This window comes from Perognathus longimembris, chromosome 13 (assembly GCF_023159225.1).
Source record: "Perognathus longimembris pacificus isolate PPM17 chromosome 13, ASM2315922v1, whole genome shotgun sequence".
Taxonomy (NCBI): Eukaryota; Metazoa; Chordata; class Mammalia; order Rodentia; family Heteromyidae; genus Perognathus; species Perognathus longimembris.
Window position 1 is genome coordinate 57616962 of NC_063173.1, and position 22790 is coordinate 57639751.

The window sequence follows — 22790 nt, forward strand, 5'->3', positions numbered from 1 at the left end:
GAGCGCGCCCGCCGCCCGCACCCCCACGCCGCCGCCCCGCGCCGGGAGAAGGGGCCCTGCTGAATAATTGAACGGGACCGAGGCTGGCGCGAGCGCGCGGGCGGGGCGGGCGGGCGGGCGGGCGGGCGGCGCCGCGCTCCGGCCCGCTCCCCCTCGCCCCCGCCCGCGCCCTCGCCGCCCCGCGCCGCCCCCCCGGAGCGCACGTGCGCGCCGGCCCCACGGCCCGGCCGGGGGCCCCGGGGCCCGGAGACGCCCACGCGGCCGCACAGGTGCCGGCGTGCCGGTGCGCGGTGGGCGCGCACGGCCGGCGGGGCGGGCGAGCCCGGGCGCCGGCCGTGCGCGCGTGCTCACACGGGCGTACCTGCACACCGACGTCCCAGGGCCGACACCCCTCCGAACGCAGCCACCCGAGCCCCCGGGAACACGGCACCCCGCACCCCAAAGGCAGGCACCGGTGACAGGCCCACAGGTCCCCCGTCTGCCCAGGACGGGTGCCCGAAGGGTCCCGGAGAGCCTCAGCCTCTCCCTCACGCCTCCCCTGAGGTCTCCAGGACACCTGTCCCCCACCCCCTCCCCCACCCCTCCCCCCGGGGTCCCACTTAGGACAAGGCCTTCCTGAGGTTTGTATGCCCAGCAGAGAAAACTCCTTCTCCTGGATGTTCCCCTACACTGTGATCTGCACCTCGAAACTTCCAGGGGCCTCTGGGAAGCCCTGTCATGGCTCCAGAGATCAGGGTGGGCCGACCCTGACCCCCTTCCACTGCCTCGGGATGCCACCCTCCTCCACCCACCCCCCAGCAGGGAGGGGTGCAAGGCCCAGGGAAGGAGGGAGGGAATGGGGGAGAGTAGGGGAGAGGGGATCCTGGGAAGAAACTGAAGAAATGGTGTGGGAAAGGGCAGGGATGTGGGGGGGGGGGAGAAAGGGTAAAAAGAAGGGGCCAATGAAGTAAGCAGGGGAGAGGCTGGAGAGAGAAGGGGCCGGAGAGCGGACTCCTGCTTACTGATGCTCAATTCCATCCCGGAGCAACGTTACCACGGGGACTGGGCGTGCCCACCCAGCCCCTGTGCGCAGCCAGGACCCCAGATTCCCCCTTCGCTGCCACCACCCTCAACCCTTGCTAGATGCCAACAAGGCCCCCAACCCTTCAGACATGAAGAGAGAAGCCCTTGGAGGCATCAAGAGGCTTCGGGGTGGTACACGGCTCCCTGCGCATGGACAGACAGGAGGCTGGGGCTACCTGCCCTGTCACCCCATTCTTGTCCCTCGGGCAGCCCCCCCATGGCTCTGGGAGAGACTGACAGAGCTCTGAGCAGGCAGAAAACGTGTGGCCCCAGAGGGAAGGAGGGAGGAGCCGCGGCAAGAGGAGAGGAAGGGAAACCGCCTAGAGGCCAATCAATATCAGTGAGTGGGAGCTGGAGGGGGTGATGTGGGGGGGGCGGAGGGGGGGGGAGAGGCACTGAGGGTTAAAAAAAAAAAAGGAGAGAGACAGAGGTGTGCTAGAGATCAATAGAGGCTGCAGAGAGGAGCAGAGACGGGGAGGCAAATGGTGAGGAACCGGCCTCCTGGGAGAGGCAGGAGACAGCTTCTGAGACACAGGCCAAGCCCAGGGGCTGCAAGGCGGCGTCCCTCCTCTGACACCCTCTCATCGCACATTCTCTTTGCTGTTCTCTCCATTTGCTGCTCCCGCCGCACAGATCCGGTCCCCCCCCCCCCCCGATCTTTTTGCTCCTTGTCCTTACAGAGCTCCCTGTATCCCCAAGGGTAGGCCCCATGTCACAGATGGAGAAACCGAGGCCGTCAGCAGGGAGAGGCTGTGCTGGAAGTCCAGTGTCATTTCCTCCTTGTCCCCTCCTCTGCAAACAGCTCCGCGCTCCCCCAGAGGACGGGCTCTGCCCTTCCACCTTGGCCGTGCCCCCCCTCCCTCTCCCCAGCCACACCCCCCCCCCCCCCCCCCCGCCGGCTCGTTGAATGTCCCTCTTCACTGGGCTCGGCTTGACCTTGTGTGCACAAGGCCCAGGAAGACCAGAGGTAGACAGGTCCTGAAATGCCAGACAGCAGTGCCCCCAGGAGAAGAGGGGGTGTGGCCTGAGAAAGCCAGGCAGACACCCCCTCCCCCTCTCCCCTCACCACCCCCTCCAGCCCCTCGCGTATTGTCTTGCCCCTGAGGCTAGGAGATCTTGAGGTACCCTAGGGCTATGCCCCATGTGCTCCCCACACACACACCTGGTCCTTAGCTCCATGGCTTTGCCGAAGCTGTACCCCCAGTCACGCAGCCCGGCATTGGGAATGGTGGTGCTCCCCGAGATGGCCCAAGGCCAGCCCCAGCTCTCCCCGCCTCCCGCTGCCCCGGAGCCGGAGCAGGTGTTCTTCCCGCCCTGCCCCAAGGGGGCGCCACCCTCCCCCTCCATCGCTAGCGCTCTTTTCCAGAAGCTGCCACTCGGTGGAAGTCAAGTACAACAGAGGGTAGCAATGCTTCTTGATCCAGATTCTCTCCACCTGGGCAAGAAATGCTCACCGTGGGCCTCACCGCCATCTTGGAAGCTCAGTGTGGGCAGGGGCAGCCTTCAGAGTGGCTTCTGACGGAGCTCGGCCACCCACCGCCTGGCCCTGGAGGCTTGGCTTCCTCCTCAGGTCGATGAGAAGGGCGGTCCCTCCCTCACCCCCCACCCCACTCAGAGCCCCCCCCCCCCAAACGTTAACACCAGCACTCGTGCTACGCAACGCGATGACCTCGGTCTCCAGACCTGCGCCCGGCTGAGCACACGGGCGGCGGGGCTGCCTCACAGGGTGAGGGCTGAGCACCCCCCCCAGCTGACTGGGCCGGGGGTGGGGGGCGCAGGGGGGCGGCAGGGGGAAACTGGTAAGACCCTGGAGTGGGGGGAAAGTAGGGAGACCAAGACTCGGGGCTGGCCGTGCCTGAGAACGCCTGGAAAGCACTGGGCATTGTTCAAAGGAGAAGAACAAACCGGGGGCCAAGCAAGAGCCCCAACCTGCGGGACTGGCCCGCTCGGCCCGGCGGATGAAGGGCTGGAGGTGAGGTGCAGAGGCAAGCGCCCCAATCCACACTCCCCCCCCCCAGACCTGCTATCAACGAGCTCCAGAAATGTGCCCTTCCCAGACGCCTCGCTTCTGTTCGCAAAGAAGCTTCGTCCTCAAGTGTGTAAGAGAGTGTGTGTGCGTGCGTGTGCATGTGTGTTTTCTGCTCATTTCTCTGTAAGACCTAAGAAGGTTGCTCATTGCCCCCCATCAGAGGGAGACCCCCAAAGTCCAGGCTGCTCTCCTCCCCACCCCCACGTCGAGCCCCCCCTGCCCGCCCTCTGCCAGCTGCTGGCCGCCCATCACAGGGGACTGGAAAGTGCGGCCTAAGCTACCCTCCCTCGCCAGGGAGGGGGCAAAGATGCAAGCTGGCAGAGAGGAGAACCAAGCGAGGACGCCGGGGAATGTCCTCGTGCCTCCGGGGGGCGACCCGCGGCCGGGATTCGTGGGGGCCACAGCAGGGCCCACGTCCGAGAACATCGGCTCTTCCACCAGCTCGGAGGAGAGGCCAACCTACCCGGGGCTCCCTCCAGAGACTCGGCCGCAGCCTGGGACGCCGGGAAGGGGCAGGGGACAGCCCTGCCTTCCTCGCCGGCTGTCCCCGTGGCTGGGAGCGAGGGTGTGCGTCCCCCCCACCCAGCCCTCCGGACACTCACGGTCGTTGCAGATGGGGCCCCCGTAAGAGGTCATGGTGCAGTCGCAGGTGAAGCCGTCCCATTGCTGCAGGCAGACGCCCTGGTTGGCACAGGATTCTTCGGTGCAGGTGGTGCTGGGGCCTAGAGCGGGCGAGGAGGAGGGAACACCCCTGCTCAGCCAGACCCCCTCCCTCCTCAGAGGGCACGGGGGGCGGGGGGGGGGCTCCAGGCACCCGGCTGGACCCGCAGGTGGCGCTCGCGCTGGCCAGCGGGATGGGGGGTGGAGGGCACTCACCGTCACAGCCCCTCTCCACCTGCCCGATGCGGTGCAGGGCGTCGGCGATGAGGTCCGGGAGGCGCCCGTTGAGGTCCACCGAGGCCAGGCAGCCCTGGAAGCCGTCCCGGGAGGCCACCAGCTTGGGCAGGTTGCTGAACATATTCTTACTCAGGCCACCAATGTACAGCTCCCCTGCAGTGGGATCCGTGTCAGCTCCCTGCTAGGTGGCTGGGTCCCTGTCCCCCTCCCCCGCCCCCCGCCCCCCCGCCATGACACCAGCCTCCAATGTCAGGTCCTCCCAGACCCCCCCCAGGAGGCTCATGATGTTCCTAACGGGGATGCAGTGACCCGCAGTTCCCCCCATCCCCCCCCCCCCACGCTTGCACACCTTCCTCCTGCCTGCGCCAGGGAGCCATCTGTCTGGTCCCCCTCCCACAGCAGCCCATCTAGATGCCTGGGGGGGGGGGACAGCTGGAGGAGCCTGGCTCCCCACTCGCTGGTCTCCAGTTCCGGCCTGCAATCAGGACCTTTCATAGATGTGCAGCCCCAGCCCCTCCACCCCACCCCCCTTCTTTCCAGAGAAGCCTCTGCTTCCCCTCAACTCCTTCAGGCCTCTCCCCAACTCTGGGTTCTCACCTAGGACGTTCTAAGCTCCCTGACCCCCACCCCGCCGTGAAAAGCCCTTCTCAGGGACCCCTGGCTCCCCCACGTGGGCCTGAGCTCTCGGGAAGCCTTGCAGCCTGCGGCCCAGTCCAGGGGCTGAAGCCACCCAACTCCTCCCCAGTCGCTGCGCCCCCCCGCCCCCCCCCCCCCCCGCTTGGCTGCCTCTTCCACTGCCGGTGGCACATCGCCCTCTCCTGGAAGCGAGGAGGATCTGCAGCTCTGGGCCCGGAGCCGGCCGAGCTCACGTCTGACGGAATCCACTGAGGTCTCTGAGCACCCTTCCCCCAAGATCGGACAGTGCGGGTCACACAGACCCCCGGGGGGCCCCACGTGGGGTCGCAGACCAGGAGGCAGCTCCCACCGGTGGGGACAGGCTCTGTGGCGGCGTAGGCCTCATCTCTCCTCTGCCTGCTCTCTACCAGCACCCCCACCCCCAACCCTGGAGACAGTGGGACCCAGAGCCAGCCCAGCCAATGCCCAAGACACAGAACTCGGGGGTCACACGCGTGCGCGCACACACGCGCACACACACACACACCACTGGCCCACAGAACGCTCCCTGTCCTGTCTCCAGCCCCCCCTCAAGGCGGACTTCTCAACTGGGGCGGGGGGGGGGTCCCTAAGGTCCCCGAAAGGCCCGGTTGCCAACTCCGAGCTCTACAATCAGACCACGGGACACTTTGGTGACACATCCTGTCACCCGTAAGAGGTGGGCCCAGATGGGGACTGTCCGTGGGACCAAGTGGGGGGGGAGGCTTGAAGGAGGGGTGGCCGGCAGAGGGGGACTCGGCGCAGGGCCGGCCGTCTCCAGAGGCCCAGCCCCACCTTTGAGGTCGAGGTTCCGGGCGCCATTGGAGTGCTGCGTGACGGTGCGGGAGTCGATCTTGAGCGTGTGCACGTTGCCCGGGTCCCTGGACACCACCACATTGTGCCACTGGTTGTCGTTGACGGGCTTGTCGGAGTTCCCCTTCATCAAGGACGGGCCGTTCCCCAGGTCGAACACATAGTGGATGTACCTGCCCCGCAGTCGGGAGGAGACGTGGGGTCAGGGCCGGGGCGGGGGGGGGGGGGCTGGGAAAGCGGTGTGAGGAGCTACGGCTGGCCGGGGAGGGGAGGGGACCCCATGGGGGACCCCGATGGCAAGAAGCTAAGGTGTGAGGTCCTGTCATGTGGTAGGCCATCCCAGAGCTGGCTCCTGCGACACCACGAAGGAGCTGGGAGGGGAGGCTTTGTGGGGCAGGAACCCCCCACCACCCCCCCAGAAGTAGGGTCCGATGTGCCCTGAGGTGGGGACCTCCCAAGAGGGGCTGGGCCGACTTCTGCCATCAAGAACGCAGTGGAGAAGAGCGGAGCGGAGAACCCCCCGGCAGGGAAGTATGTGGGTGCCTCTCCGTCTCAGCTGGGGACTGATGTGGGCCTGTGGTTTGGGGAGTTGGGTCTGGGTGGCAGCCCCTCACCCCTTGACCAGCTCGATGACGATGAAGTCGTTGCCATTGCCCGAGTTGAACAGGAGGAGCCCGTCGGGGGCCGTGGTCTTGAACTGGAAGAAGAGGTGCATGGAGGCGTAGGCCTGCAGCGTGGCGAGCGCCAGGTAGCTGCTGCGGCTCTTGAAAGTCACCGGGTCGGCCACGATGGCGCGCAGGCCGAAGCGGGGCGTTGAGCTCGCAGTAGGTGATGTCGCCGTCCTTGCACTGGTCCATGTAGGGCTGGCCGTTGAACACCAGCCCGCTCAGGTGCCCGATGAAGTTGGAGGGCACCACGGAGATGAAGCGCCGCTCCGTCATGATGCCCGTCTCGATGTTGTGGAATTCCAGCCGCGTGTGGGCTCCCGCCATCTGCCCTGCTCGGGGCGGGAGAGGAGGGTGAGGCCGCGGCCATGGATCGCGGCCCGGTGCCCCCTTCAGCAAACACAGCTTCGGGGGAAGTTGCAGAGTAGGGGAGGGGGTTGTTGGGCATCCGATTAATGCTGTTGATTGGGGGGGGGGCCCTGGTGCCCAGACCCCCACCATGCACCCTCCCTGAGGGACCAGGAAGAAAACGGATCGCCAGAATACTTCCCTGGAACGGCAGCCCAGGCAGCGGTCCCCCACAGGAACCCCCGGCCGCCGTGCAGGGCCCCGGGCCACCTACCCTCCACGGTCACGTTGTCCACGGACAGCTGCAGGCTCTTGCCTCGCCGCACCACCCTCACCGTGTGCCACTCGTTGTCGTTGAGCTTGTGGCCCGCAAAGAGCGTCTCGGGGCCTTTACCTGCAGCACCAAGGGGGGGGTGAGCGGCGCGCATGCGCGCGGCTCCCCGGCACGCGCATGCGCACACGCCGCCCGCGGCACGCACTCGTTAGCACCACGCGCGTGAGCACGCGGGACGCACGCTCGCGGCACTCCTCCTGCCCGGAGCGCAAGCACCGGCCACTTTCACGCCCTCCGCCCCTGCCCCTCCGCCCATCGCAAAACCACGTGTTCAGGATGGCCCGTCTTGTGTGATTTGGGAGGGCGCCATTCCTACAGGCCAGAAAACACCTGGGGCTCTGGAGTTGTACCCCAAGATAGGTCCCGTGTACACCCACGCCTACAGCCTAAGGGTGTGTGTGTGTGTGTGTGTAGCCAGCAGCTAAGTTCCCAGGCCTAACGTTTTTGGCTTTTAAAAGAAGCGTGCACAGGCTATAATCCTATTCAGGAGCTGAGATCTGAGGAGCACAGTTCAAAGCCAGCCTGGACAGGAAAGTTCGTGAGACTCTCATCTCCAGTTAATACACACACACACACACACACACACACACGCTGGAAGTGGTGCTGTGGCCCAAGTGGTAGAGTGCCAGCCTTGAGCAAAAGCAAGCTCAGGGACAGTGCCCAGGCCCTGAGTCCAAGTCCCAGGCCTAGCATGCACACACACACACACACACACTCAAGTGCACAGCCTGGCTCCCGCCCACAGCTTCATCCTCCATCCGCAGGGGACCCCACGTGACCCGCCTAACCTACATACTGGGACTGAAAGCCGGTGCACGGCTGGGGGACAGTGTGCTGACTCTCGGGAGCCATGGCCCGCTCTTGAGAAGCCTACGAGTAAACCTGCTTCTCCTTCAAATGCGATGAGGCTTTGCAACCTCACCAGGCCATCCCTGGGCTGGCCCCTGTTGCCCTCTGCCTAGGACTGGGGGTGCTGGCTCTGGGGAAGGGGGGGTACCTCCAGTGTGCACACACCATGCCACGTACACATAACAGGGGCCCCCCAGAGCCTGGCCGTCTCTCCACCTGTGCCTTCCATGTTCCTACGCCTCACTCTCTCCCCAGCCAGACACACAAGGAAGCCCAGCCTTGTGCCCAGGAACTATTCTTCTGACCCCCTTGCTGTTGGCTCTCTCTGGCACCTCTAAAATAACCCTCACTTGGCATTTGCACACACACACACACACACACACACACACACCCCAGCAGCTATGGCCGCGGTGGAGGGCCTGCAGAACTCGGGCAGCCTGCTGCCGCTGTCCACGGGCCTCGCCTGCCCCCTTGTGGCCACTGCTGGGGCTGCTGCGGGTCCCCAGGTACTGAGCTCGCAGGCTGGCTGGAGCCGGAACCAGCCAACCCCCCCCACGCCCCCCCCCCCACTGTTCCTGCTGACAAGGTGTCCTGGCCTGGGTATTATTCCCTTTTCCAGAACCCAGTGAGCATCCTGACCATGGTCGCTCCACCAGCTCTCCTAGTTCTGCTCCGTTCAATCCATTCGGCCCCGACGACTCCCAACCCCTCCCCCACGCCTGTCCCCCCCCACCCCGTCTCCCCCCCCAACACCAGCCTCGACAGCCAGCCATCAAGACTTGCTCCCCTCTCCCCCTCCCTCCTCCCCGAACCCCGGCGTCCAGCACCCAGACCCTTGGGCCTGCAGAAGAAGAGGGAAGGCACTTACTGGGTGCGCAGCCGACGCGCAGGCAGTCTGGGGGGGCCGTGGGGCGGGCGGAGGGGGAGGGGAGACAAAAAGGCAGAACAAGTTTTTTTTTTTTTTTACATCCTTCACAGGGAGGGGTATCTGCGGGCGCGGGGGGGGGTTCCCCCCCGGGGGGCCACTTTCCGGGGACCACGCGTGCCCAGGTGCCCTCTCCCCTTCCTCGGTCCCCCAAGAGGGCTCCACCCCTCCCCAGAGCCAGAGGCAGGGCAGCAGGATGGTGGGAAGAGGGGCCCAGGCCTGTGTCCTAGGGAGATGGGCACCTTGGGATCCCAGTCGTACCGGGGGGGCCATGGGAGGGCTGAGGGCTTGGCCAACCCCCCTATCTCCCCAGTGCCTGGGAGGGAGATAGCTGGGGAGGGCCAGGGTCCCCCGCACCCCCAGCTCTGGAACGACCCCCTGCTCAGAGCCCGGGTGTGACAGGTCACTCCTCGCGCTCCGGGCTCAACGGAGGGGTCCGCCCCAGGGCCCCCCGCCCGAGGCCGTGCACCTCTCAAAGCCCCAGGGGCTGGCACCACTCCTGCAGGAACCTTCCGTGACCCCCTCCCTACTCTGAGGGGCGCCAGGCGCTCCTTCACCCGGGGAATCACCTTTCCTCTCGGTTCCTAAAGGACAATCTCAGCCTGTGGCTCCTCCTGGGGCCCGCGGTCCCCCTTCCCACGGCTGTCCGCTGCCTTCCTGGCTGGACCGGCCCAGAGCCGGGCCTCGGCCTACCCGGACCACGGCACACGACCCTGCCTCCGCCCCAGGATGCCGGCTGCCCGGGGAGGCCCGGGGCTGGAGCCGCGTCTGTCCTAGGCTAACTCACTGGGCGGCCATGGGCAAACCTCGCTGAGGCTGGAGAGGCAGGGAGAGGCGGGACTCCAGCCTTCCATCAGCCGCGTCCTGACTTCCCGTGACTCTTCTATAAACAGCCTCTGCCCCGCCCCCCCATGGCCCAGGGGTACCCCCGGTACCCCCTCCCCCGAGGCCTCGGAAGGTTCCTGGAGTGGAGGTGCCCGGATGCCCTTGTGGCTGTGGGGGTCATGGGCCCCTCGGGCAGTACGGCTGAGCTCCACACGCGTTGTCAACCACAGCAGAAGAGTGGGGGGAGCAGCCGGGGACCCTAAGCCACGGCCTGGCACCAGGAGAGGAGAGGAGGACGAGGAGAGGACACAGCGGGGGGGGGGGGGGGCGGGGGGGGGAGGAGGAAGAAGACAGAGGGTGCAGAGAGAAGAGGAAAGGCCAGGAGCCCGGAGCGGGAAAGGCTGGACAGAGGGGGGTGTCAGAACAAGGGGGGGGGGGTGCCAGGCCTGGAGTCAGGTCTTAGGGCTCTCTCTGAGCCAGCAGTCTTTTCACCAATGAAGGGTCCAAAAAAAAAGAAAAAAAGGGGGGGGTGTCTGGAAGGGCAGGCCAATCTCCTGCTGGGGAGCAGGTAGGTGAGGAGCTTGGCTTTCCCTTTCCCAGGAAGCGAACACGGGGAACGGGGGGGGGGGGGTGGGGGGGGGCTCTGTCTGTCCAGAAAAGAGGTGAGCGCTCCAGCTAACCCCACAACAACCTCCCTCAGATGCTCCTGGAAGACAGACACCCCGGGGGGGAGGGGGGGACACAGGCCCCTCCGAGAGGAGAGCAGGCTGGAGACAGTGGGACACACACACACACACACACACACACACACAGCCCCCCGCGTGGTAACTAGCAGCCTGTCCTCAAGAGCAGGAAATGGACAGGACACAGCCAAGGCCCCGCTGGGCCCAGAGGACAGGGATCTCGGTGGAGGGGACACAGGGTGGGGGCGTGACACAGAACGGGGGGGGTGGGCTGCCCTCGTTCCGGGGTGGCCCTGGCAGCTTGACTACATGAGGGAGCCCAGCCCCCGCCCCCAGGCCCACCCATGGCCACAGGGATCAAAGAGTCTTGGGGTGTAAATGGGACTTCAGTGGGAACAAGAGTTAGACTTGCGCTCAAAGGCAGACCTGGCAGGAATTAAGAGCAAGGGGACATTTCTGACGGGAGGGCAGCTCCGGGAGTGGAATGGCCGCCCTAGCAATGCGCTGCTGCTAACACGACCGGTCCTGAACCCAGGTGGACGCCTCCAGGGGCGGGACTGGCGAAGGGGGCGGGGTCTGCAGAGCAGGACCGGCGAAGTGGGCGGGGTCTTGAAGACAGCTGGACCTGCGAGTGGGCGGGGTCTTGGAGACAGCAGGACCTGCGCAGTGGGCGGGGCCTAGAGAGCAGGACCTGCGCAGTGGGTGGGGCCTGGAGAGCAGGACCTGTGCAGTGGGCGGGGTCTGGAGAGCTGGACCTGCGAGTGGGCGGGGTCTTGGAGACAGCAGGACCTGCGCAGTGGGCGGGGTCAGGACTTGCGCAGTAGGTGGGGTCTGGAGGAGAGCCCTTGCAGATAAGTTGGAGGAAATAAAACAGGAAAAGGAAGCAGGGGACTGTCCAAGCTGGCACTGGCCCGGGAGGCCAGACCCAAGGCAGAACACAGGGACGCAGGCTGTACTGGAGCAGGGCCAAACATCCACAGGACACCACCATTCTCTAGGGACAAAGGTAGCCCGGAGGGAGGGGGCACAATCCAGTCCCTCGGGGTCGGCCTGGAAGGAGCCAGCAGGGCCTTTCAGGCTCTCTCTTATCGAGCAAGTTCCCTACCTCGGGAGGTTGGCACCAAAATGTCCCTCTAGGCAGTCCTACCTCACCGTCCCTAGCAAACTCTGCTTCCTCTTCGGGCCCAGTGCCAGGCGTCTTTCCTCTCAGGAGTGCCTGCTAAGCGGTGTGGCCACTTCCCGAGCCGCTGGCACCCTCCCTACCGGCCACGACCACGAAGATGGAGATCAGACCTCCTTAGAATCCCCAGAGAAAGTCCAGCCCGGGAGCCCAGTCTTGGTACTGCTGCCAATTCTAGGAGGCCCTGAAGGACCGGGGCGGGGGGTGGGGGGGTCCGCAGGGTGGGGATCAGAATGGCATTCCTGAGGTGGGAGTGGGCAGAGGGGAGATGCTATGTAGAAGCAGGCTCACATGCCCAACGCTAGGCCTGGATTCTATAACACCGAGGTTTGCTCTTGGTGGCTACTACATGTGTAGATGTGTGCATACGTGTGTGTGCACGCGCACAGCTGTGTGTGTGTGTTGCTTTTAGAGACTATCTGGACTCCCAGTCTCCTGTTTGAGTCTCACCCAGGGCTGGGAAGGTGGCTTAGTGGTAGAGTGCTTGCCCAGCGTGCACGAAGCACTGGGTTCAATTGCTCAGTACCACATAGACAGAAAAAGCCAAAAGGGGCGCTGTGGCTCAAGTGGTAAAGTGCTTGAGCAAAAAAAAGCTCAGGGACAGTGCCCACGCACTGAGTTCAAGCCCCAAGACTGGTTAAAAAAAAAGAAAGAAAAAAAGGCAGGGAGAGGATTCTCATCTCTGTTTTACAGAACAGGGAAATGACTTAGCCAATAAGGAGAGAAGTCAGGTCTAGAACCCAGGTCATCTGGTGCACTTCCCATCCTAGCCCAAAGCTGGATAGGTGGGTGGGGGCCATTTCTTCTCCACAGTGACCACACCCCCTCTGCCCCCTCACATCTGGTGGTTCCAGCAGACAGATGTGTGTGCACCAAGTGTTTGATCACAGCTTTGTCTCCAGCTACGCTAGCAATGGTATCTCAGCACTGATGTCTCCATGGACGGGGTAGGGGTGGGCAGGATGCTGGTCCTGGTCCTGTCGGCTGTCAGTCTAGGAAGCCCATTCTTACCACTAGGGGGCGTCTCCTGGGAGGCTCTCTTGCTCTTCAACTTTTGAGAATGTGATAGGAACAGAAAAGCAGGTCCACAGGAAAGAGGGGGTAGACCCTGCGTTAGACCCCTCCTTCCAAAGGTCCGCAGGGCCCTGATAGCTGACAGCGTGAAGGAGCACGCAGGTGATTGTCCAGCCCCTCCCGTGGCCCCAAGGGTCGAGGTAAGTTTTCCTGACCGGAGAGGCTGCCTCCAGTCTCATCTAAAGAAACTGAGTTTCTTCCCAGGGGACGTAGGACGGAACAGGTAAGCCAGAAGGTTCCAGATTTCCCCTGCTGGGTCCCACCAAGCACAGAGCCAAGTGTTTTGTCACAGAGAGAGCAAGCACAAGGCAGGCAGCAAAAAGGGGGATCTTGTGCTATGTACCCAGTCTTAGGCAGTCTGAGAAGCACAGGGCCACATGGGAGTCGGGGGTTAGGCTGTCAACTTGGAGAGCGTCTTGGGGGGCCCTGGGGCTGGGCTCACCTGGGGAGCACTGGTCAGAAGGTATTTTGCATCCCGCATTGCCCTCAGGGCTGGAGGCCTTGGCCACCTGCCCGGCTCCCCACCTCCAGCCCTGGCGGCCTTGACATGAGAGTAAGAGACACAATCTAATTCTATTAACCAAGTAATGGGCCCCCGAAGGCCACGGCCCGTCCTCCGTGGCCTGTCCTCGGTAGGGCCAGGTGAAAATGAGATTTCAGATAAATATTTAAAAATTCCAAGCTCTGCATGCTCTTGTGAGGGGGGGAGGGGAGGAGAGGGGGAGGGAGACAACAGTCAACTCTACTGAGGAGAGTTCTCCTTCTCGTGCCCAGGTCGCCCCCGGGGCCCCATGTGGTCCACGGGATTCTTCACAGCAGGAGCTCAGGGCTGCGCACCCCCCCCTTCCTTCCTTCCGAAGGCCAGCCCCCTCCCCCATGCAGCCGCCCCAGGACCCTCCCTCCTCCCTCCTCCCCCCCTATGGTCTGTAACACCGCGGCAGCCATGTCTGCCTGGTGACCTGCGGTCCTCCCGGGGCGATGGGACTGAGCCTTGGCGCCGCGTGTGCCCCGAGGGCGCGCGGGCAGACAGCGCTCAACCGGAAGTGGGGGCACGGGGGACAGAGGCGTGGCCAGTGTAGGGGGCGTGGCCAGTGCAGGGGGCGTGGCCAGCGTGGAGGCGTGGCCAAGGCACAGCGTGGCCAGTGTGGGGGGTGTGGAGGCGGGGCGTGGCCAGTGTGGGAGCGTGGTCAGTGCGTGAGGCGTGGCCGGCGCATGGGGCGTGGCCAGGTGGGGGCGTGGCCACGCCCTGGCTCTCCACCCCGCAGGGCGTACGTAGCTCTCAGCTGTGAACCCCGCCCGGCCAAGGCCGGAGCTGGCAGGCGCCCGGACCCAGGCTGTCCTGCCGCGGGCACCTCTTGCTGGTGCCCCCCACCAGCTTCTCCAGACAGAGGGAGGCAGGGGTGAGAGGCAGGCCGGGGATGGGGGGGGGGCGGGGAGGAGGCCTGGGCGGGGTGGTTACCGAGATTGACTGTGAGCTTCATCTGCCCCCCGTCCAGCTCCAGGCGCAGGGTGTCGGCGGACTCCCTGGAGGTGGTGGCCATCATGAGCCCGTAGGCCCGCTGGGACATGAAGCGCAGGGACACGTCCTCGGCCTCCGTGTGCATGGCGTTGGGCAGCATGATCTTCATGTACATGGAGCCGTCGTAGCTCAGGACCGTGGCCTCTGCCCCGGGGGCGGGCGCGGGAGGAGCACGGCGGCGAGGGGGACAGGCGGACAGAGGCCAGTGGAGAGAGGGGAGAGCAGCGTCGTTAGGAGGGGCGCACGGGGTGCGGGGGTGGGGGGAGGCCCGGGGAGGAGGGCGGTGAAGACTTCTCACCTCTCTCGCAGACCCGCCCTAGGAAGCCGGTCCCGACGCAGTCGCAGACGAAGCGGTTCCAGCCTTCCCGGCAGAGGCCCCCGTTGCGGCAGGGCGCGGACGCGCACTGCTTCAGCGTCTCCCGGGAGCAGAACGGGGCGACGCCCGCCGCGCCCTGAGCCTCCGCCAGGCTGCGCAGGTCTCGGCTGCGCCCGTCGATGAACAGGTCGCGCACGCAGCCCACGTAGCCGGCCCGCAGGGCCGCCGTCCACACCTCCGGGGGCAGCGGCAGGTCCACTCGGCCCCCCTCGGGGAGGCCGCCCAGGTACAGCTCGCTCTCCAGGTCCAAGATCTCACTCTCCCCCGTGGCCAAGAAGGGGGTGCTCCGGCTGTTCACCGAGATGGAGCCTGAGGACCAGGAGAGAGCCGGCCTCAGTGGGGAGAAGCCGCGCCCCAGCCCCAGAGGGGGTGCCCCGGCTCTGCCCAGGAAGCCCCGAATCCCAGCCGGGCCCCACCAGCCGGCACCCTGCAGTTAGACTCAAGGGATGGGCAGTGATCTGGTCTGGAGATTCGGCTCCACTCACCACGTGGCCCAAACTGCCTAAGGTTCCTCAAGTTCAGGAGCTCATGTGACCCAGCTGCTCTGGGCCCATCTAGAACCTTCCCTGCTACCTGAGCAAGATCTCAGGGAACACGCCTGTACAAAAGATTAGGTCCTAAAAAGGCCAGATCTTTCACCGGGTGGCCCTTGCTAGCGGGTCCCTTGGACTGGGAACCTGGCAGAGGACCTTGATGAGGCAGAAGGTTGAATCCAAGGGTTTTGCTTTTTCTTTTTCTCCGCCCAGCAACATTCACTGAGCCCTTATGACTGCATGCCAAGGATCTATCACTGTGAACGTGCCACTAACGTCTCACAGTGACTCCAGATTGGTTCCCTAGGATCCTATTTTGGAATGGCAGGGAAAGCATACGGAGACTTGGGGATGGAGGATGGGGATGGAGGAGCGGCCCAGGTGCCACCGGAGGGGAGAAACAAAGCCCAAGACCCTGGAATCTGCAGCTAGGTGCTCCAGCCTCACCGTCCTGGCCTGGGGCCCATCCTGTGGCCAGCAGAGACAGGCAGGCAGATCAGTTCCTGGGAACTGTGAAGGAAGCCGGGAGCCAAGAGAAAGGAGGCCAGACATGGAACTGCTGAGTTAGAAGAGTTCTTTGCAAGAAGAGGGAGTTACTATGGTTGAATACAATTTGTCTCCTCCAAAACTCACGTTGAAATTTGGTTGTCATTGCGGTGGTACTGGGTGGGCCCTTAAGAGACGATTGGGCCGTGGACTCATGCCGTTCTCACGAGTAGGCTCAGGAGAGCAGGCTGGGAAGCAGGGCTACCTCTCAGAGTCTGTCTCCTTCTGGGTTTGTCGGCCTTTCGCCATGTGTGAGTGATATAGTACAAAAGTTCACACCAATCTGCCAGGCTCTGGGGGCTCACACTCGTAAGGCTAACCACTCAGGTGGCTGAGATCTGAGGATCACAGTTCAAAGTCAGGCTGGGCAAAATGGCCCGTGAGACTCTTTTTCTCCAATTAACTACCGAAAAGCCAGAAGTAGGATTGTGGCCCAAGTGGTAGAGTACCAGCCTTGAGCAAAATAAAGCTCAGGAACAGTCCTCAGGCCCTGAGTTCAAGCCAGCCCCAGTTCACACACACACACACACACACACACACACACACACGCCAAAAGCTGCCACCACATCCTTGTCTTTGCCAGTCTCCAGGACTGTGAGCCCAATAAAACTTTCCTTTATTATCCTAATCTTAAGTGTTCTGTGGCAGAAACAAAAAAATAGACAAAGAGAGGTGATCATCTTCAAGCTGTGAGGTCAGATGGTAGCATCAGAGCCTCCACTAAGATCTTAAGCTACTGAAACCTAAACAGTAGAAACTTTTTTCTTTTTATAGTTTTTTTCATTCTATGTTTTATTTTTTTCAAGTTTGGAAAAACGTGTGTGTGTGTGTGTGTGTGTGTGTGTGTGCACATGCGCGCGCGCATTGCCAGGCACTGGTAGCTCAGGCCTGTAATCCTAGCTACTCAGGAGGCTGAGATTTCAGGATTGCTGTTCAAAGCCAGTCCCAGAGGAAAATCAGTGAAATTCTTATCTCCAGTTAACCACCAAAAGAGAAGCAGAAGTATGGCTCAGATGATAGAGTGAAAACGGTAAGGGGCAGTGCCCAGGCCCTGTATACAAGCCCCAGTACACTGCAATCTTAAAGAGAGTTAAAGAGAGATAAGGAAAGTTTGTATATATTAGGCCTGGACATGCGGGAGGATATTAAAGAATAACACAGGATCATGAGGCAGAATTTGGAAGTAGACCAGGGCCTCCGCTGCAGCCAAAGCGCCTTAATTGGTGCCTGTTCTCCTCTTCCCAAACCTTTTTTTTTTTTTTTTTGCCAGTCCTGAGGCGTGAATTCAGGGCCTGAGCCCTGTCCATGAGCTCTTTCACGCAAGGTTGGCACTCTACCACTTTGAGCCACGGCTCCACTTCTGGTTTTCTGGTGGAGATAAGAGTCTCACCAGCTTTCCTGCCCAGACTGGCTTCGAATCCTGATCCTCAGATCTCAGCCTCTTGAGTAGCTAGGATTACAGGTGAGAGCCACAAGCACCCGGCCAGGCCCCCTTTCAACAACACAGTCCCAAGCCTCTTCTGTGCTGACAAGGTATTACCTGCCCCATGGTCCTGATGCTAAACCAGCTTCCTGGGCTGGGGCGCACCCCTCCTGACAGGCCTTCAAACACGGTCCATCTGCTCTCTCATACTTCTTTTTTGTGTCTGGATTCACCTGGCACTACTCTGCCCACTCACCATGGGGCCCCCGAGGGGTCCGCACTGTCCTACTAGACTCTGCAAATTAACAGTACATTACAGGAGGGGGGAAAGGGAGGAGGAGAGAGGGGGAGGAGGGAGGGAATGGGATGTGTAATGGAGAACCGGGCGTCTGCTTCAAAACGACTCTAAAATACGAAACAGGGACAATTGACAGATGGATAAAGAAGACCCATATAGAAGACAATAGAATATTATTCAGCCTTAAAAAATAAAGGGATTTCTGATTTACACAACATGGATAAACCCTGGAGGCCTTGTGCTCACTGACACAGGGCAGGTAGTGTGGTACACACATGTAATCCCAGTACTCTGAGGATTAAGGTAGCAGAATTTTGAACTAAGGTCAGTCATGGATATATACTGAGATGCTCTCTCAAAAAGGGAGGAGGGGGGCTGCGAATGTGGCCTAGTGGCAAGAGTGCTTGCCTCATATACATGAAGTCCTGGGTTCGACTCCCAGCACCACATATATAGAAAATGGCCAGAAGTGGCACTGTGGCTCAAGTGGCAGAGAGCTAGCCTTGAGCAAAAAGAAGCCAGAGACAGTGCTCAGGCCCTGAGTCCAAGCCCCAGGACTGGCAAAGAGAGGAGGGGGAGGGCTGAGCACTGGTGGCTCACACTTGTAATCCTAGCTACTCACGAAGCTGAGATCTGAGGATCAATGTTCAAAGCCAGCCCTAGTAGGAAAACCCACGAGACCTGTGTGTATGTAACCACCAAAAACCAAAAGTGGAACTGTGGCTCAAAGTGGCAGAGCACTAGCCATGAGCAAAAAGCTCAGGGATAGAGCCCAAGCCCTGAGTTCCAGCCCCACAGGTGAAAAAAAAAGTGGGGGAGGAGGGAAAATACCAATGATTTCAATTATGTGAGGTCTCCAGAGCTCACAGAGACAGAAAGCAAAGTGGTGTGGAAGGCAGGGGAGACTTGGGGAGGTGTGTGTTTAAAGGAGACAGAGGTTCCATTTGGGAAGACAAGAATGTTCTGGAGGGGCTGGGAATATGGCCTAGTTGCAAGAGTGCTTGCCTCGTATACATGGGGCCCTGGGTTCGATTCCTCAGCACCACATATACAGAAAATGGCCAGAAGTGGCGCTATGGCTCAAGTGGCAGAGTGCTAGCCTTGAGCGGGAAGAAGCCAGGGACAGTGCTCAAGCCCTGAGTCCAAGGGCCAGGACTGGCCAAAAAAAAAAAAAAATGTTCTGGAGGGCTGGGAATATGGCCTAGTGGCAAGAGTGCTTGCCTCCTACACATGAAACTCTGGGTTCGATTCCCCAGCACCACATATATGGAAAACGGCCAGAAGGGGCGCTGTGGCTCAGGTGGCAGAGTGCTAGCCTTGAGCGGGAAGAAGCCAGGGACAGTGCTCAGGCCCTGAGTCCAAGGGCCAGGACTGGCCAAAAAAAAAAAGAATGTTCTGGAGATCAATGGTAGTGACCATTGTATAACAATATGAATATACTTTATACTCCCTAACTATGCACTCAAAATGACTAAGGTGGTAAATGTAATGTTGAGTACAATTTATCACAATTTTTCAAATAAAGTAATTTTTCAAAAATATCAAGGAAAAGGGTTAGGAATGTGGCTTGGTGGTGGAGTGCTTGCCTAGCATACACGAAGCCCTGGGTTTAATTCCTCAGCACCACATACACAGAAAAGGCCGGAAGTGGCGCTGTGGCCCAAGTGGCAGAGTGCTAGCCTTGAGCACAAAGAAGCCAGGGACAGTGCTCAGGCCCTGAATCCAAGCCCCAGGATTGGCAAAAAAAAAAAAAAAAATCCTTCAGCTGGCCACCTGTGGCTCATGCCTGTAATCCTAGCTACTCAGGAAGCTGAGATGTAAAGATCGCAGTTCAAAGCCAGCCCATGCAGAAAAATCCATGAGACTCCTATCTCCAATTAACCACAAGAAAACTGAACGTGGAGCTGTGGCTCAAAGGGGTAGAGCACTAGCCTTGAGCAGAAGAGCACAGAGATAGTGCCCAGGCCCTGAGTTCAAGCCCCACGACTGACACCTCCAACAACAACAAAAAATCAGGTAGGTCTGGGAGAACGGCTGCTTTGTGAACAAGAGGCATCCGATAAATCTACAGGTGGGCAGGACTGTGACCCTCGCAAAGCCCAACCAGACATGGTGCCTGGAGTCTGCGGGGTGGGGGGGGGTCACTGTGAGGAAGCAGGACCCCAGCCTAAGGTCTGGCAGGCTCTGCGAGGCCCAGAGGGTCGCCGACGGCCTGCACCGACGCAGAGGGCAGCGTTCATGAAGCCCCCACTGGTGCTGACAGGAGAGAAGCCATTTCCCATGAGTCCCCCGAGGAAGGAAGAGGGCCAGCAAGCCCAGGGGAGGCGGAGAGTTCCGGGAGCCTTAGCAGCCTCACCCCCCCCCCCCGCCCCGCCCGGCATGCTCAGAGGAAAGGTCACTCCACACAGTCCCAAGGCCCTGGCAGTGACAGCCCAGGGAGCAGAGAAATTCAGCTGACATTGATAAGCACTTAAATTGGATGATGTGTCAGGTCTCATTTATGTCAACTCTCTTTCTTGAATAATTCTGTGTCCAACAACAGAGGAGAGAGTCAGCGAGCACAAAACGAGAGGCTGGGCAGGAAGGCTGAAAAGGCAGGGTAGAAGAGAGAGAGTGGCTGGAAGGGATGGGAGGCTCCAAAACTCACACCTGCCTGACCAGGCACTCCCGACCCTGCTGCTCCATCATTCTAGAGCCTTCTCTGCCAGGCTGTTTACTGTGTCTCTCCTGGCCGGACATGGCGGACAATCTCTTTGGTTCTGTCCATATCTCCAGCACCTTGGACAGCGCCTGGCTCGCAAGAGGTAAAAGGCTCAGTGAAGCCAGTCAGCCTTGGTTTCTGCTTCCAGTTCAACCAAACACGGATGGAAATATTGGTGGGGGTGGGAATTGGGGGGGGGGTAGGGGTCGGGGAAGGGACTGTGTCTGTACTGAATTGCAAGCTTTAGGAAACGGGAACCGGGCACTGGTGGCTCACGCCTGTCATCCTAGCTACTCAGGAGGCTGAGATCTGAGGATGATTATGGTTCGAAGCCATGCCAGGCAAGAAAGTCCATAAGACTCTTAACCTCCAAATAACCACCACAAAACCAGAAGTGGCAAAGTGGCTCAAGTGGTAGAGCACTAGCCTTGAGCGGAAGAGCTCAGGGACGGCGCCCAAGCCCGGAGTTCGAGTCCCATAACCAATCAACCAAAAACAAACCGAAAAAAAATAAAAAAGGATTCAGGAGGCGAGGCACGGTTGTATGGATTCTGGTGACTCTGGGGTGTCCTGGGACCAAGTCCTCACCCAGATACTGGACACGCTGGGTGAGATAATCAAAGAAGGTTCCGTGGAAGGTTCTGGGTGGCGAAGAAGCACAGCTAGAAAGCTGTCTTCATGGGGGGGGGGGGGGGGATGGGAAGTTCTGCCCTGCTCGGGGATGCGCTGAGGCTTGCCCGGATGTGGCCCCTTGTCTCCCCTCGGTGGCCCTTGTGGAAGCTCCTTTCCAAAAGCCGGGTCCCACGTGCTGCGTGTGGGAGCCAGGGCTGGCTGGCACCGGGAGCGGGGCTCTTTCCGCTGAGTGGGGGGCGGGGGGGGGGGGACAAAGGCAAGACCGGGGGAGCCGAGCAAAGAGGTGATGGGAAGGAAGATCCGCGTGCGGCAGATGGAGAGGAAGTCGGGGCACGAGGGCGGGAGCGGCCAGGGCGGGGGGAGGGGGGTCCGGTTGCCTCCTGACCTTTGCGCCCGTCCCGCTGGAAGTCCACGTGGCACCATTCGCCGTCGTTGACCTTGCGGCTGGACGCCCGAAGCTTGATGCCCCCGGAGCCCATGTCCAGGAGGAGGTAGAGGTAGCCGTCCAACAGCTCCATGGCGAAGTAGTCGGCCCGCTGGGCAGCGCCGTGGCTGCCGGAGCCGGCCCCGGCCCGCCGGCCCTGGCTGAACAGCAGCAGCCCGTTGGGCTCGGTGGTGCGGAAGTCCAGGGAGATGGAGCCCGTGCGCTTGGCGCTCCAGCGGGGCAGGGCCACGAAGGCTTCGGGGCTCTCAAAGGTCACGGGGTCCAGCGCAGCCACGTCCTCACAGCGGAAGGACAGGTCCCCCTGCAGCTTCATCTTGGGGTCCCCTTCCTTCGCCAGGCGGGAGAGCTCCAGCTTGAAGTCGTTGTTCTTATAGACCACCTGCAGGGAGGAAGGGGTCAGGAAAGGGGCCCGGCCACGCCTGCCGGGCAGTGGCTGGCAGCCATGAGGACCCCCGTCCCCCACACACGGTGGCCGTGCCCGAGTTCCTCCCTCTGTCCCAGCTGCACGGGGCGGAGGCTCGGCCTCGGAGCCACCAGCGTCACTGGGTCACGAGCAAAACAGAGGCCCTTTCCACTCGTGGACGGCTACCTTTTATTGTTTTCTTTTTCTGTCAGTCCTGGGGCCTGAACTCAGGACCTGGCAGCTGTCCCTGAGCTCTTTTGTTCAAGGCTAGCGCTCTACCACTTGGAGCCATAGGGCCACTAGAGATTCCTGGTGGTTAGTTGGAGGTGAGAGTCTCAGACTTTCCTGCCTGGAGTGGCTTTGAACCATCAGCCCTCAGCCTCCTGAGTAGCTAGGATGACAGGTGTGAGACACCAGCACCAGGCCTGCCTTTTGTTGTTGTTGTTATTTAGTCGTCTTCTTTCCTTCCTTCCTTCCTTCCTTCCTTCCTTCCTTCCTTCCTTCCTTCCTTCCTCCTTCCTCCCTCCCTCCCCCCTCCCTCCCTCCCGCCCTCCTTTCCTTTTCTTTCATACAGACCCTTTTCACTTAACACTCGCCTGCTCCTCAAGACAGTCGTAAGAACTGGGGACCAGCTACCCATCTTCACGCAAGGCAACTCGGGTGGCGACCTGGCCCAGCCGCACCGCCAGTGAGCGGAAGGCATGAGAGTCCAAGGCAGATCTTGAGCCTTCATGCCTTCCCTCTGTAGCATGGCTGCCCCTGAGGAGCCTCTGGGAGGAAGGGGAAGGAGGTGGGAGGGGAGACGCCTCCTGACCCAGTTAATGGCAGATGCGGGGGCAGGAGGGCTCCTGGGCCAACCCCAGCCCTTCCTAGTCCTACTCACATCCTTGAGGCAGCCCATGAAGTTGTTGCTGACGGGCGAGCCCGGCAGGTCAGCGGTGTTGGGGCTGCCCCCAATGTAGAAGAAGTCGTCGGAGCCCAGCATGGTGTAGTCCTCCTGCGTGTAGCCTGTGGTGGTCAGGATCCCGTCCACCGAGATGGTCACCTGCCCAGCCCAGGGAGGGGGGGGAGACAGGAGACAACCGGCATCAACTCCCTGGGAAAAGCCAGGGCTGGGGAAGGGAAGGGCCGGGGGTCGTGGGGGAGGGGGACCCCCATTTTTATGTCTGCTTGTCTTGGAGGAGGAACAGTGGGGGTGGAGAGGGAAGAGGGGAGAGGAGGCAGCACAAGATTTGATGGTGTCAGGGTGGGCTAAGGCCTGCCCTACAGCCCCGGCTGGGCGGGCACCTGAAGAGGCTCCCCGCGGTGCCATCGCAGGCACCGCAGCTGGCTTCTAGAAGGTGCTGTGGACAGAGGGCGGGACTCCAGGACAGGTTCCCATTATGGGAAGAGGGGGAAAGACACATGGCGCCCTCGTGCTTCCCTGGACAGTGCTCTCTGAACACACGCAGGCTCAAGGCTTCCTCAGCAAACTGGGCAGCAAACGCCAGTGCTCTCCGGACCTGGTGGCTCAGACGCGGCTGCACCCCCGCCGGAAGGCAAGGGGTTCTCTCGGCGTCACTCCAGGAGGGAGAT

At 61.6% G+C, this 22790-nt stretch overlaps 1 protein-coding gene across 1 annotated transcript in view; it reads right to left on the bottom strand.

The window, feature by feature from the left end:
• The window catches only part of Nrxn2 (neurexin 2), a 95452-nt gene that overhangs the window by 27875 nt on the left and 44787 nt on the right, over positions 1-22790 (bottom strand). The window contains 11 exon segments of the mRNA XM_048360230.1: positions 3694-3813; positions 3968-4141; positions 5438-5628; positions 6070-6263; positions 6265-6452; positions 6743-6862; positions 8520-8546; positions 13798-14001; positions 14156-14542; positions 20753-21191; positions 22099-22260. Coding sequence (XP_048216187.1) covers positions 3694-3813; positions 3968-4141; positions 5438-5628; positions 6070-6263; positions 6265-6452; positions 6743-6862; positions 8520-8546; positions 13798-14001; positions 14156-14542; positions 20753-21191; positions 22099-22260 — 2206 coding nt within the window.